Source organism: Zonotrichia leucophrys, chromosome 2 (genome assembly GCF_028769735.1).
Source record: "Zonotrichia leucophrys gambelii isolate GWCS_2022_RI chromosome 2, RI_Zleu_2.0, whole genome shotgun sequence".
Classification (NCBI taxonomy): Eukaryota; Metazoa; Chordata; class Aves; order Passeriformes; family Passerellidae; genus Zonotrichia; species Zonotrichia leucophrys.
In genome coordinates this window covers 71314527-71330130 of record NC_088171.1, presented here as the reverse complement: position 1 = coordinate 71330130, position 15604 = coordinate 71314527, and the positions used below count along the sequence as shown (strand labels likewise).

Genomic DNA, 15604 nt, shown 5'->3' with positions numbered 1-15604 from the left:
GATGTGCAGTTTCATTACTCAGAAGCTTCTTGATTTTATAAGGGTGTGTTTTGCAGGAGACTATTTGTCAATGGTAGATTAGTCTCCCAGCAAATTTCTTTAACGTGCTTCAATATAAGCTATAAACCAAATCACTTCCCTATATGAAGCATTAGCCTCATATTGTGATTCTCTAAGTATTTAGGATCAATAAAAAAGGTTCCTACAGAAAAGGGCCTCTTATGAAAACTGAAGAAAAATTCTATAGACGAAGAACTAAGGTATCTTTTTTTTTCTGCCAGTGTCACTAGCATTAAATTTGTCTTCAACAAGTTAATCAATATATGAAATTAAGATCGATGTCAACTAAGAATGCAAATTTTTCCTTAATGTAGTTATTAATATTCCTGATATTCAGCCTACTTATTGCAATTATTTTGTTTGTGTCTAACATAACATGCATTCTGGATTATTTCCTCTCCGTTATTTGATGAAAGAGCAACTAAATTATGCAGTACAGCACTTATGAATATTTTCCACTTTAATTTTGTTTGAGCATTTTCACTAAAGGTCAACACTATCTCATTTCAGCCAGTAGCAAAAAGTTCAAGATAACATGATAGGAATTTTCTCAGAGTAACATATTGAGGGCAGTAAAGATGTTGAGTGCTCACTCTCACCTACGTTACAAAATAAAACAATTCTTTTTATTCTGAAACAAATGCTTGAAGTTTGGGAGAATTTCCCCTCCCCACAAATGCTTTAACCCCTCTCTAGTGAAATGCTAGCTTTTTGCCTATTCACCTTTTTGACATCTCTCTTTTCGTGACGAATGACTGAAAATAAATTCTTAGGATTTTATACTTTGTGAAAAATCAAACCACAATAATCTAGTCAAAAAGAGCTTCCTTCATCTTTAAGGTCTTCTGCACACTTGCAAATCATAAAAAGCAAGAGAGCACACTATTCTGTGAAACCACAGCTCACCTGCTATCAAAACAGGCTACACATTTTAAAAATGCCATGACTGGACTGCACAGTTTCTGAGAACAGAAATAAAATTACCAAAGAGGAAAGGAATAAAATTATTTACATGCTGGGGGTTTTTTTGGCCTTACAGTGAAGAACCATCAATGAAACTGGAAGCCTGAAATCTGTATTCTTCCAAACAATTATTGCTATTAATACTGAAAATTAAACCTGGGAAAACTAAACCCAGTTAAATACAGATCCTTTAATAGCTTTAACTCACTATGTTTTCTCACACTTGCATTAGCATCTCAAATGGACAGCTGTAGCAAGAAAAACTGAAGCAGCACACTCAGACTTACACATCTTAGGAATACTGATCCTAATCACTGGACTTAACAGCAACACCACAGAGGATTCACAGCAGCTGGAAAACTCAACAGCTTGCCAGTTGCCACATTAAGTCAAAAGAAGTATAAGGTATTCAATTTATCCTGCACACAGTCACTTAGCATACATGTAATACTGAAAACCGATAGAAAAAAATAATTGAATGCTTCAAACTTACCTTTTTATTAGCTGGGACAGTCTTGGTCAAATTGGTATGGGCCTTGATAATGACCAAAATTACGTAAGTCGTCCAGCCCACAAAACTCACTGCAATGCTCAGACCCAGGAATAATCTATCATAGGTGTGGTAGTAAGACAAGCCTTCCAAAGCAAGGTTAATCAGGGTTTTGCACAGAGATATCTGGAGGCAGACAAAACATTTAAGTAACATATGAGAAGAGTGTGAGCTCCCCATTCCACAAATCAACCTGACAGCAACTGGAGCTCCAGCAGCTCTACCACTCCTGGCACATGTGTCCTCTCCATGCTCAGGGACAGTGTTTTGGCCAGAACCAACTGCTGCAGGGCACACTGCTTGGGACTCCTGCTGGATACCAAATCAGCCATCACCTGGCTCCATCACCATCCTCCCTGGCCATGGCTGGTTAGAAGGTGAATGCCACACAGACAGCACACCCTGACCATCACCTGCTACCAAGCATCCATTTGGTTTTCCCACAAGCATTTGACTGTACATACTCCAGTGTAAGTTATCCCCTTAAAAATCAGTCAGGTGCTCCTGAAGGCACATTTACACAGGGGGAGGATTATGGATGCAGCTGAAACATGGTCACTCTCCATAGCCTGAAGTACTCCCTGCTGGGTTTTGACATCCTCCACTTCAGTAGTACCTGATACCACAAGCACCAGCAGTGAATTCAGAGACTAAAAGGGAGTCCCAGATGCATTTACAGAGCAGCTGCTTGTAGCTCTCAGGACGTAAATAATTTGGAAACAAGAAGGGCTGTACCCAGTCTAATCACAGGTCCCCTCACTCAATACCTCCACTGGGGAGACACCATAATAAAGACCATGGATTTTCCCACTGTGCCATTTGGGTGTGCTGTGATTTACCAAAAGATGGGAAGTTCATCCACACAATTTGGAAGAGTACAGTAACAAGGTGAACAATGAATACACAACGACGCTTTTTTATATGTGCAGGTATCCAACTGGGATTCAACAAAAACAAACTCAGGAAAAGGTACAGCAACTACTGAAGAAATCACAAGTCTGCCAGTAGGCAAACTCACCCCAAAAGACATCTATTCTATACAATCCTTCTATTCTATACAATTCTGAGTGCATATTTGCAATGCAAAGAGTTGCAAGGGTCAGGCAAACAATCATGCAAACCCCAGGTTCCAGGAATGGAAGAACCTTTTCTTCATTGCAATACAGGATGCTGAGGATAACCAAGGCACAGGCACAAGTCTGATGTGTGAGTGATCAAGAGTGAACTTGAACACCTGGAGCACTCAAACAAGCGGTAAAATTTACATATAAGCAACAATACAAAATCACAAGTTCTACTCCTGAAACGCATAGAATGTCTCCTATCAGTAAATGTGACAGCTAAGTAGAAGTATTAAGAAACCAAAAAGAAATAGATCAAGTTATTTAAGCTGAACAGTTTCCAATTTACAACAAAGCAAGTAAAAAGGCATAAAATAGATTTAGCTGTCCTGTGCATAAAATAGTAATTTATTGCTCCAAGAATCATATTCGGAAAAAAGAACTCAACCCTAGCACACAATGGGAGTCTTCCTTGCGCCTGGCAGGTTAAATATAATCTTATGTATTTAATACTTTCACACTTTTTAACACAGAAGTCAATGACCAAACCACATCTGTTAAAATGAAAGACTTCTTGGTATCATTTAGTTCTACAAATTCTTTCTGTGAACATCAGAATACAAGCATTGGTGAACTGCACCCACCAAGTACCCCACCACACAGTGAGTGTTGGCCAATGCTTAGGAAAGTAATACTGGAACTGAGAAGCATAATTCCATGTATGGCTGCCAGTCTGACACACTGAAATGTGAAAATAAAACCAAGCACAGCTGGTTCAGGTAAAAAAAAAAAAAAAAGATTAGATAAAGCAGGATCCGTGATGGAACAAGATACCAGACTTTTTTCATGAAACAAGCAGTCTTAAGTAGTGCAAACATGAACTACATTCCTCCGTTTATCTGTCAATTTATCCTTTTCTAGTGTAGAAAATAAAAACACGTCTTGTGAGTCATCATACTATGAAATAGCAACAAACAGTTTGAGAAAAAATACAACATGTTAGTATTGTTTATTAGAATTGGTATAAAATTGTAAAATCTTGAAGACTTAGTGGGGTTTTGAGTTAATGAAATGTGTATCATAAGGACAAAAAAGTTTTATTTCTCAGTTACTTTTGTTTTAAAGAAAAAAATATTTCCATATAGCAAAACCAGACTTACCGCTTCATTGTACTTCCGCTGCTCAATATATAGTCTTATTTTTTTTAAATAGTTGATCTGTTCAGAAGCAGAAAGTGGTCTGTACAACAATATAAAGAGATATTAACATTTCTCCTTTTCATGAGCAGAAAAAATTAACTTTGCAATTAAAATAATTATTCTGTAATGAAACCAATATATTCTGAATGTCATTAGAAGCAATTAGGTAATTGAGACTAATCTATTCCTCTGCATTCATCTTCACATGTGTCAACACAGCTGCTTTTTAACTTATCTCAAAATTGCTGCATTAATAGACATTACTTTAATGTGGCTGATCCCATCTAATACTGCTGAGAACTATCTCCCTTGTGCATTATTATTGACCACTGCTCTGGACAGGAAGCATGGCACATAGAAAAATTAAGCAATTTAATTGATTTGAATATGGCTGTAAGCAGTTGATAAGACAGCACTGAGTGCTTTGCTCATTCTATGTTAACAGTAGATGATACCTAACAATCTTCTCTTTAAAAAGTATGACTGTCTCCTGTTACTCAAGGAGCTATTAGCTGAGCAGGGGATAACACAGTTACCTGGCTACACTGAGGTCACTGATAAAAGTCTCTTGGATTTTGATGAATCTGATCATCAGCCTAAACAACTGCTACCATTCTTCCCTTACAGAAAGCAGCAACCAGGACAAAAAAGCCAGTTGACCAAACTCCACTAAATGAAGGCAGAAGGCCTTCTCCAGTACCATTTTCTTTCCATATATAGGGACAGCAGCAGGCCTGAGAATCCCAGACCTACCCTAGATAAGTTATAAGGCACATAAGTTATATGGAGCAGTTACAAGCCATAACACAGTCTCTGTTGTTCTTGGCACCATAGCAAACCCCCATGGGCCACAGCTTCTGACAGGCAGGGAATTCATACTGCAGGTTCCCCTCACACACGGCAGTGGCACAGCACCAGCTCTCAGCATCCATGGCACAAGATGGCCCAGCTGCTTGCCTGCCTGCCTCCTGCTCCTTCCCATGCCTCATTCACAACCATCCACCTCATGTTTCAGACAGTGCCAAATCAGGTCACTCCCACCATTTAAATCATCAACAGCTGCCCACGTGGTCACTCAGCTGAACCACGGGGACAGGTCTTGATTTCAAGCAGCTGCTGCATGGAAATGCTCATTCCTGCAGCTCCCAAACAGCCATGAACCACTTTTGCCTACAACCCAGTCTATAGGGTGATACAGCACTTAACAGATACATCAGCAATACATACGCACCATCCTTTGAGCCATGAAATACATTGCAAGTATTCTGTGCCTCAACAACCTGAATTTTAGTAGTAGTAACATCCTGGTATATTGTGATGCTATTTCATTAAGTTCAGAGCAGAGCAGTATCATGCAGGAATCTTCCAAAACACTGAATAATTTGAACAGCAATTAATCTTAATATAGGTACTACTCTTCTCAAAAGTAAGAAAATGTTTATCTCTTCAATCTAGAAAAGAATTGAAGGGTGGTATGTATAAACAAGTAGGAGGAAAGAGGCACCATGGAAAAGGAAAAAGGGATAAAAAGATAATCACAAGGTCATGGTAAGAGTTTGATCACCTTAACTTTGAGGGGAAGACAGAGGATTTTAGAAACCAGACTTGAAAAATAGCAAAGTGAATGTTGGTTGTTTCTGCACCTTCATGATACATCTCTATGGAAGCCAACCTTACACCTCCACAGGCTGAGGGCTACAACTAGAAACAGTTCCTGAAGGAGGCAAACCAGACCCCAAGCCCTGCCTCAAGGAAATCTGTGGCTTTCAGATTTTGCTAAGTTGTTTGGTAGGGGAAAGGGAGCAAAACATCCACTCAAGATGGGAATTTCACCATGTGTAATAATAGGAGGAGGAAAAGTAGGAGAGGAAAAAAATAGGGGGAGGAAAAAATAAAAGATATCTTAGCTTTTAGGTAAGAATTTTTTAACAATATGGAATAAATATTCAGAAACTTTATTTTGGACTTAAACACATTCAAGTTGTTCCTCTGTTCCCTGGCTCATTTTTATTGTTTTACACATACTGTTATCTGCAAATTCTATCCTTGTCAAATTCAATGCAAATTTCTTCCAAGCCAAAATCATATTTTACTTCATATCTTTAGTCATTTAGCTATAACCCACTTATTATCCTTTTATTCTCACTGAATCCTTATATTACTAATGAACAATAGTCTTCACCTATTCCTTCTTAGAGGACAGCACCTAGGATCTCTGTACATGGATGGTGTAACAGAATAAACGGGGTTTTCAAACAGTAAAATTTTGACTAAATCAAACACTGAAAGCAATTATTTTGTCAAACTTGGTAACCATTAGCAGGTGCATTGTTAATTTTCAATAGCTAACATCATAACACACATATTACCTTACTTCCATATACATAATTTTCAAGAGGTTGCATTTACAATTATCTAACAATTGCTTTTGTAAAATTTATGAATTCACCAGAAATTAAGGACTATTCATATATTACTATGAAAATGCAAGGAATTATCATCTTAAGATGTTTCTTATCTCTGTAGTAAACAAAAACAAAAAGAAGTTATTAAATATTTTTTGTATTTTTGCCAGTTTAAAAAAGTTACCAAATATGCTGATAATTCATCAATTCAAGAATGGGCATAGGTCACCATTATCATCCATTGAGGATACTGATTCACTTCCTGAAGCTAACAAAGTAGATGGGAGATTTAAAAGAAATCTCCCAGAAAGCATAAAGAGACAAATGTGAGCCATTAACAGAAGTGGAAAGTTGCCTATGAAAAAACTCATGGACTTTAGAAATGGTGATTCTATAAAATCTACAAGACTTAGCAAAAACCAAAACCACACAGAAAATTTAAATCTGAGAAGTTAAAGCTTGATCTGTGTGTAGCACCACTTGATTTTAACTTAAACTATTTTAAAGGTCTCCAGCAGAAGACAATGTTAGGAAATAATAAACTGATCAGAGCTTTTCCCTGTTGCAGAGCATCCCAGAGGCATTAGCAAATGTCAACGTATTCTCAAGGTCACTTAATAAACATATCCATGCAATTAATATTAATAACAATGAAGTGAATTTACTGATCATTATTAGAAATATTCTCAATTCTAGAAGGAAAACTTGGGTGTATGTGTATATGCTCTTGCCAGCTATCCACTATCAAAATCCAATTCTAACAAATTCAAGAGGAATAGTTTTGCCTAGTAAAATCTGAGGACTTTTTCCATAACACAAAAATACCTGTCCTATTAAGAGGCACACACAAAGAGAATTCGGTCAGTGGACTCAACTCTGTCTCCTTTTCTTAAAAGTATTGCAAAACACATGCACTGAAAAGGGTAATACTCAGCAGTTTAACTTAAAAGAAAAAACAAAAATTCCATAATCACATAGATTATAAACAAACATGCATTCACGATACTATCAGGACTCTAAAGACTTAAGATTACATTCTTCACAGAAAATGATGGTGGCTCTAGAAGAGTCATTTTATTTTTCATAATGGCTATCAGAGATTAACTTCCTGGTTCCAGAGAGAAATCACAGCTTCATCCATGAATAAACATAATTAATTATGAAACAAGATGATTGGGCTAATCATGCAAGTGCTTGTAAACTCTCCCTTCTGAGATGTTAGTTACCCTTGTCATAGGTATACCTGACAAAATTAATCTTTCCAGCACATCACTCATGCTTCATATAAGCTAAGCTATTTGACAGCAACTCACAACAAGACTGTGATGAAGTACATTCACCATAGCAATGTCAAAGGGATCTCTCTTTGGCCAATGAGTCTGGTTTATCATCACACTACAGTAATTACATCCCCAATGGCATAGGTTGCACGCTGCAGACAAATCAGGAAATAAAAGCTCTCAGAACAAAAGGAGATACCTTGCAAATGCATCTGTATCCACCACTGCTAGTTTGTTGGTTTCATTATGCCTACTTATTTGAGTAAAGATTTGTGGTAATTTTATTGCACAGTAAATTTTCCAGAATTCTGCTATAAAAAGTAACCCCTTCGTGTCTGTATTAGTTGGACACTTATAACGATTCAGATTTAATAATGAAAGCCAAGGAAGCACCATAGACCAGTAGATGAAACGTACAAGAGAAAGACTGAGATCTTTGCCTAGCTCATTGTCAGATGAAAACAAATTCATTTCAGCTGCTTACCTACACACACTTACAAACCCCATGCACCTATGTCAGCTCACGCATATCTACACCCTTCTACCACTGCCTTTTCACTCTCTGCATCAGAAAAAAAGCAAATACTGTACATCCTACAACCCTTTGAGAGTGCAAGATTTGCAAAAGACGGCGATCACTTTTCTATGTCCCTTATCCAGCAGCAAATCAGAAGTAGCTGTTTAGCAGTCTTCTATCTTTTTCATACTGGCTATTTGGGAGATGGGGAGGAAAGCACCTGCTCCTCCTGTTGATGCAAAACTAAAAAGCTAAAGAATATGAACACACATCCCTAGACCCCTGTGCCAACCCCATGATGGAGCAAGGCCATTTGAATATAGCATGATGGAATTTTGTATAGGTGATCATCTTTTGAACACCACATAAAGCAGAGCTTCTCACATGCCTTGCTATGAAATTCCTAACTCCAGAATTGTTAGCAGCAAAAGAGCCATCAGCCTGACACTGTCCAAACAACTCCAGCAACATCTGCCAAAATGCTGAATAATTACAGCTTCTCATCCTCTTCTCCAGAAAGAAGATCCCTGGTACCTGAAATAAATCAGCCAGGATAAAGTTGGGCACCACCCACCCTGCAGAGCATCCGAGGCCTCTGCCATCCAGACACTCCATGGGGCAGGTGCCAGGGTCTCTGGGCTCTCTCCCCATGGGAGAAAATTGCCAGCAACACAATCAGCCGAGTATGTTCAAACCGTGTTGCCACACCCCTTTGTGAGAGGGCCATACTTCAGAGCAGAGAAGGCTTCCACTCCAGCAACCCTGCAAGCAGCTGAAATAGTACTCACAGGACCCACTATTTTGGCTTTGAACCACAAAGCAATAATTTGATCCACTGCTGGCAAAATGCCATCTTGAAAATGCAGCTGTAGGACTGGACTGAAGCTTTTGCAGGGCTGCTATTCAAAAGCAACTGAGCCAGTACAACAACAGGCTTCAAAAAAGCAATCCTCCATGAGAGCTGCCTTCAAACATTGCCTGTGATCAACAGGATGGTACCTGAGAAAGCACCAGGTGGGTAAGGGCAGAGTAGAGACACAGATCTGTCTGCATTCAACACTATTAATGTGGCAGAAACATGACTGCACATTTATTTCTGTTCTACCACAAATTCACTCCAGTTAGCAACCCATGAGTGCAGAGACTTTATGTTGGTGACAGCGCAATGTCAAATGAACCCAACTTGGTAATTCCCCTGTTTCTTGCTTCCTGTTTACTTTTCCAAGTACTGTGCACAGTCTTGTAGGAGCAGAATAAAATGCATAAAAGAAAACTTTCCCACTTCATTAACAGCAAAGAACAATCACAAAGACAGTGAATGGCAAATGATGCAAACACTTAAGTTCATTCAATAAAATGTGAAAAAAAATTGACCAAATAAATATTTCAAAAATCAAAGTCTGGAACCATGATATTGCCTTTCTGTTGAACTTGCTGTGCAATACAGAGTACATGATGTTACCTGGGGCAATGATCAGGAAAAAGAAAGCTATTACAATTCTATGGACCTCGCCAAATTACCTATTTACATGAATTTTAATGGCCAGAAGCCAATTTTTTCCCATTTTCAAAATGCATTCAATTCCAGTGCTTCAGATGTGCCTTTTTGGAAAAAAGAACTGTTTTATAGTATCTGCCAAAGACAGACTGAAAGCACATAGTGTGAGATAAAGAGACAATCCTTAGCATACATTTTAGTTCTGATCAAAGAGTGAAGCTTCAAAGATTAAACAATTTGATGGGTAAATCAGTGATCCTTAATCTGTTTATATGGCCTTAATTTTACTTGTTTACTAAAATATTTTCAGGTAAACTGCTAAAAGAGGCAAGTCCTAAAAACCATCATTTTGATAATTAGAAGATGCATGTTGATTACAGTTTTTAAAAATTACAGCCATAGTATTAGTATACTAAAGTTATGCTTTTTAAAAGAAAATGTGCTCTACATAAACTTACACTAAAGGGTTTACTAGAGCTTCATAAAGCCCAGAACCCACAATATTCCCTTTCCCAACTTAATCTAATGCCTTTGTTCCTGTTGTTCCACTGTCAGGGGTCTAAATTTCAAGTGGGTTTTTGTATTTCTGGATTTTCTGACTACTGTGTTAAATTTTTAGTCAGGTAGTCTAGTTGTAGGGTCATAGTAAGTTATTTTAGCAACTCAGTTATCCTTTTCTTTTAAAGAAGCATTAAAAAGCACTGCTGACACTCCAAAAGAAAGAAAAGAATAGAGAAAGTCAATAAGAGGCTCCAGTTTTTAAGTTCTGAGGTTTTTGTTCTTTAAAGCATAAGGAACTGAAAGGACATAGACACTTCCACAGGCCAAAGGTAGCAAAAAGTCTATTTACTGACACATTGCAGAAACCTATGAGTACATCTATGCTTTTGTATTCATCAGATTCACAAACATGCAGAGGAGGACAGCAGGACATCAGTGAAGCTGCAGGAAATGGTCTGACTGCTAATGCTCTAACCCTGCACTGTCAAGTCCCAGGAATTAAAATAGCCTTTAATATTCACAAATCAGTATCCCTGATGTAGCATATTCAACAGCATAGTGCCTTAGGATATTTATGTAAATCCCTTAGATAACAAAGATGAGAGAAAAAGGAGCTGACAACTAAACTGCCAGCTGCCAATTCACTGAACAGAGAAGCAATTAAGGTAACTGGGCTGCACACAGCATATTTTGCATGTAAACTACTATGGCAAGAGCTTCAGAGAAGCAGAGGCCAGAAGGGAGGAAACCACACTCCAAAACTGTCCCTCTGGTCCCCTTAAAGCAGAACTGAGAAGCTGGATGCAGGGATCTTCCAGGGGCAGGGGTTTTGTCCAGAAAGCCATGGCAGGACATGATGCCACAGCTTTGGAAAGGGAAACTGCTTTTCAGGGAAGGTGGAAGATCCTTGAAGGAAAAGAAAGGCACCATTTTTAAAGTCCCTTCTATTTTAGTATTACAGGGGAGGGATATGTGCTGACTGTCCATAGCAACACCCTGCCAATGCTGCCAGTGAGCCCTCACATCTGCAAGATACATGATTATTTATGTCAATGACTTATATATGATTTATGACAATGAGCTGGATCTAGCTATCTGCAGTGTTGTGGCTATGTAGTGTTATACCACAGCTCCTCTTCTGCTCCACCATCCTACATGCCCATCCTAAACCCTAGTGACCATTTTTGAAGCAGCTGCATCCAGAGCAGGCAGCTTGTGCTGTGCAAGTACCTACTAGCAGGGCCCCACGGGCACCCAAACATGTCTGGGAGAACACCCACACTGATCCTAACCAGGAGACCACTGCACATCAAGGAGTCACTGATCCACGTACCCTATGCAGGCCCAGGCATGTGGTGCCCAAATACCTTGGCCAAGGGACAGACCCAGTCGGCTGGGAGGAACAGAGCAGCCTGCAGGCAATTCCCACTCTGTAACAGGGATTACACTGCCTGCCTGTCCTCATGGATGTAAGAGCTGCAAGTTCTCATGTGAACCTCCTTTCTGTCTGACAGTAGAAATTATCACCAGGGTTGATTTCTTGATTGAAAATCACCTCATTCAAGCAGCTTGAATGAGCAATACAAGGGAATGCCTCCACTGCCAGCATCTGTGTGACACCATCAGAAAACTGATCCCACGCTCCCCAACATAGGGTGCCCAGCATCTGAAGGGATGTTTGATTTACTTGCTATGTTTTCTTCTGTTCATTTCCTATTATTACAACAGCTACTTTATAAAGCTATTTGTCTTTGGGCTTTTCTTACTGGGATCCAGAAAGAGCCCTGTACTCTGCCCCTCACCTCACACCCCAGAGCAGAGCATTCTCTGTCCATCCTCTCCTACCATCTGCTGGAAATCCTCACTCACCCTCATTGCACAAAGCCTCACAAGTTCCACAAAAAGGCCAAAAGGATTTGTAATACAAGGAAATAGAGAAATATACATTAATCTTGTGATATTTTATCTTATATACCAGCCTTTTAGGTCCTTCTTAAGACCTTGCCTACTTCCTATTTGATAGTAAATCCAATTACATCCAGTCCTCCTGCGCAGAAGCCGCTTCCAGTTAGCTTTTCATGTACAAACTAACAGCTCCTGAGTGCACTGCTGAAACTCAGGACCAGCAGGATGTCTGCCTTCTGAGAGGAGAGCAGCAGTGTGCTTCAGACATAGCCCATTCAGTGAGAGAGAAGCTGACATTTTTGCCAAAGAAAGGCATTGATTTCTCCCTGAAGAGATAATACCTTAACTATTTAAACAGGAGGGCTTTTAGTAAAGAATAATACAAAACCATTATTTTCATTTGAGCACTTTGTCTCTACAGCATTGGTGTTCTATTTTTTGATGTATCTACACATGTCCTTAAAGCAAGGTTGAAGGGGAGAGGGCTGCCAGTCTGCCACCCAACACCAGCAGGCTAAAGGTGCCCACACTGGCTGGCTTGTACCAGCAATCCCTTGTGCCTAGATTCACACCTGATAACACGACGGGGACAAAGTGGAGACAGGAAAAGGCTGCCTGCCTTTCCAGGGTTCACTTGGAATTGATAGAAGCTGCTGGTCCTTCATTCTTGACCACAGGATGAAGGGGCTGAAATCTCTGCAGCTAAATCAATGCTTCTGCTAAATAAAAGGTCCTCTGAAGACACAAAGCATTCCAACAAGCATGCAGGGAGAATAATCGCTATGAGACTATCCTTTCCTACTGCAATATTTTCACCCTTTCCTCTTGGCAGTAAATGCGAAATGTTTGCTCTTGCAAGCATTATCACATATATCACAAATACCTTACATATTACCAGTTATTTCAATAAAAGTAATTTATGTAAACAAAACAAAAATAGTATGTTTCAAAGGATGTACTGACATCTTAAGGAACCCTGCCATGCTCAATAGTGGAAAAGAAATCACCTGCTTCACTTTGATCCAAATGTCAATTTTGTGGGAATATCTATTATTTAAGTTTTGAAAGGCCATCAGACAGAGGGAACAATGTAGTACTGTATCTCCAGTCATCAGAGAAAGGAAGAAAAGAGAGATATTTGTGCACATGGCAGTTTTTTGAAGTTTCTGTAATCTTCAAAGACACTTTACACTCTATTTTCTTTTCTATCACTGACAAAATACATAATGGGCAATTATGTGGAAAGACTCAGCCTCTACATGATTGATATTTCCTTACACCAAAGTCCATACAAATGTTTAAGGCAGTTATATCTCAATTCATACTAGAGGATAGAGTAAAGGAAGAGGTACATTTTCATATGGTGAAAAATACATTTTTATTTAATAAATGTACACTGCACATTAAAAATGCAGTGATTGTCTACATAAATATGCAAGTTGAACTAGATTATGCACACAAAAGTAATTATTTGGTACGATGAATATGTAGGATTCAGACTATTAGGTTACTTTAAAAATGCAGCATAAGGTGGGATGGGATTTTTCCTATATGAGAAGATGGCTCAAGTACCTTACTAAAAGTCAAGTTTCTATTTCCTGATAAAAAACCCCCAACCCCCAAGTTTTTATTATTAATAAAAACTTCAAGACACTCAATAAAAAAGCAGAGCTAGTGGTAAGCAAGCACTGATTATAGTTTAGGGGTCCATCCCTTGGATTTTTTTCTGAAGATGGTGGTTCTTAAACTACTGCTCCTGCCACCTTACTGCGAGGGACCAGAACCTGACCAGCTGGAAGCACAGCCATCCCTGAAAGCATTGGATCCACCAGGACTATGCAAAATGACTCCTGTGCTTTTATGTAGTTATCTTAAATCTCTTGTACCTGTTGGGACAATGAAATTGCACTAACTGGTTACACAGATTTTAGGGCAACACTGCTGCACCATTTACTCACCACACCACCCTGTCCTTCTGATACTTCTTGCAGGATTACTTCCACAGGCCAGAGATGCCAACTTTGGGAATGATTTTGCAACAGTAGCATCTGGCCCCTTGGCACACTGGTCTTTGAGCTGTGCCAGCTTGGCAGTTGCCCTAAGGTGCATCAAATGGTCAGAAAGCTAAGATAGTTCACTACCCTGGACATCTTTTTTCCTCTGTCAGCAGTCTTCAGATTTGTCCTCTCACTTCCTTCAAAGCATCTGGTATCTTGGCACCTCCTTTTCTTACACATAAAGGTCAAGGCAGTGTGCTTCTCTTCTCAGAATTCTGAGAAAAGCCTCTGATTTTGCTAAGCAAGTGGCTTTTGAAAATGTCTTTTGTAGTTGGGAAAATAAGGCAGGGAGAGAAAGGAAGCAGGAAGGCAACAAATTTCAGATAGTAACTTCTTTCATATATCCAACTAGAACTGCAGTTAAGTATTCAGTCTCAGCAAGGGATACTGCACCTTGCCTTGCAGAATCAAACACTTGGAGCTGAGTTTCTGAAATGCAGTCTCAACAGTTTCACAAGTAGCCTCAGGATACACTTTTACCCAGATTTGTTCCTTGATGAAGGCACTTTGATAAAGCAAAAATGGCAGCCAGACACATCCTTATTAATAGATGGAGCTATTCAAACTCTAACCCACCTCAAGTCTGGTCAAGTAGACACTATTGAAGTTTCTATCACATAACACAATGATCAGCTCCATCCTCCTTCTCATCATTACACACCTGACAGACGGATTTCAGAGAGAGATGCAATTTAGATCCAAGCAGGAAAGGGCACATATCTACTGGCCTCCTTCATTTCCTGTCCACTGTGCCAGCCACACTTCTGCTAGGGATGAGACTCCCTGTGGAAATCAGAAGCTTTATATCAATTCAATACTCTTCCTCTGTTGCCAACACTTTGAAAACAGGCTTATTTTATCCACAAATATATATGTGTATACTAGCTTTATGCTTTTGGTACAATATATTCAATGTACAACTCAAACACTGGTTTTTGGGTCATTGCAGCTGAAGGTCATGAACAGTTTTCTACTCACTCAGTAATAAAACACCTGAAAATCAAACTAGAAAACAGGATTTTCCCCTCAGAAAGTCAAAACATTTTAATGCTATTTCTGACTGAAAAAATTAAGTCCAGGTTAAGTTTCTGTTAAGTTGCAATTTCTACAGAACACATTGTTTGTGAATATATCCTCCCCTCTCTCCTACTCTGTAAACTACATATTCATTAGTAATTGCACCTCTAAAACCAGAATGTCTCAACCTGAAATTCTAAACTCAGATTTCTTCTGGAGCTCATTTCTACATTTCTATTATACAGACTTTATTCAACTGCATCTTGAAATAATTTAAGAAATTCGGTTCTTAGACATATCTTTGTTCGTTTTCAGGTCACCAAATTGCTGAAATAACACAAAATCTAATACTCACAAACAAAATATTTAAAATTTTCTATGTAACGTCATGATTCCAAAGCGCTTCAGACGTGAATTACCTTTTACTAACTACCAATAAACTATGAAGGAAAAAAGAACTATATGTTGGAGCATACACCTTCTGAGCTTCGAGTTACATATTTCAGGCACCAGAAGGATTAAAAAGAAGAGTATAACTCCTTTGTACAACAACTGAAAATGAACAGAGGCAGAAGAAGTTATTTGTGTCTG

The 15604-nt window shown here is 38.9% G+C and overlaps 1 protein-coding gene across 4 annotated transcripts in view; it reads right to left on the bottom strand.

Moving 5' to 3' along the window:
* Positions 1 to 15604, bottom strand: part of PIGN (phosphatidylinositol glycan anchor biosynthesis class N) — a 99631-nt gene that overhangs the window by 35885 nt on the left and 48142 nt on the right. For all 4 annotated transcript variants that reach the window (XM_064705428.1, XM_064705429.1, XM_064705432.1 and 1 more), the window contains exons 13-14: positions 3795 to 3873; positions 1517 to 1699 (exon numbers count right to left, since the gene is read on the bottom strand). In XM_064705428.1, the coding sequence (XP_064561498.1) occupies positions 1517 to 1699; positions 3795 to 3873 (262 nt within the window). The remainder of the gene's footprint in view (positions 1 to 1516; positions 1700 to 3794; positions 3874 to 15604) is intronic.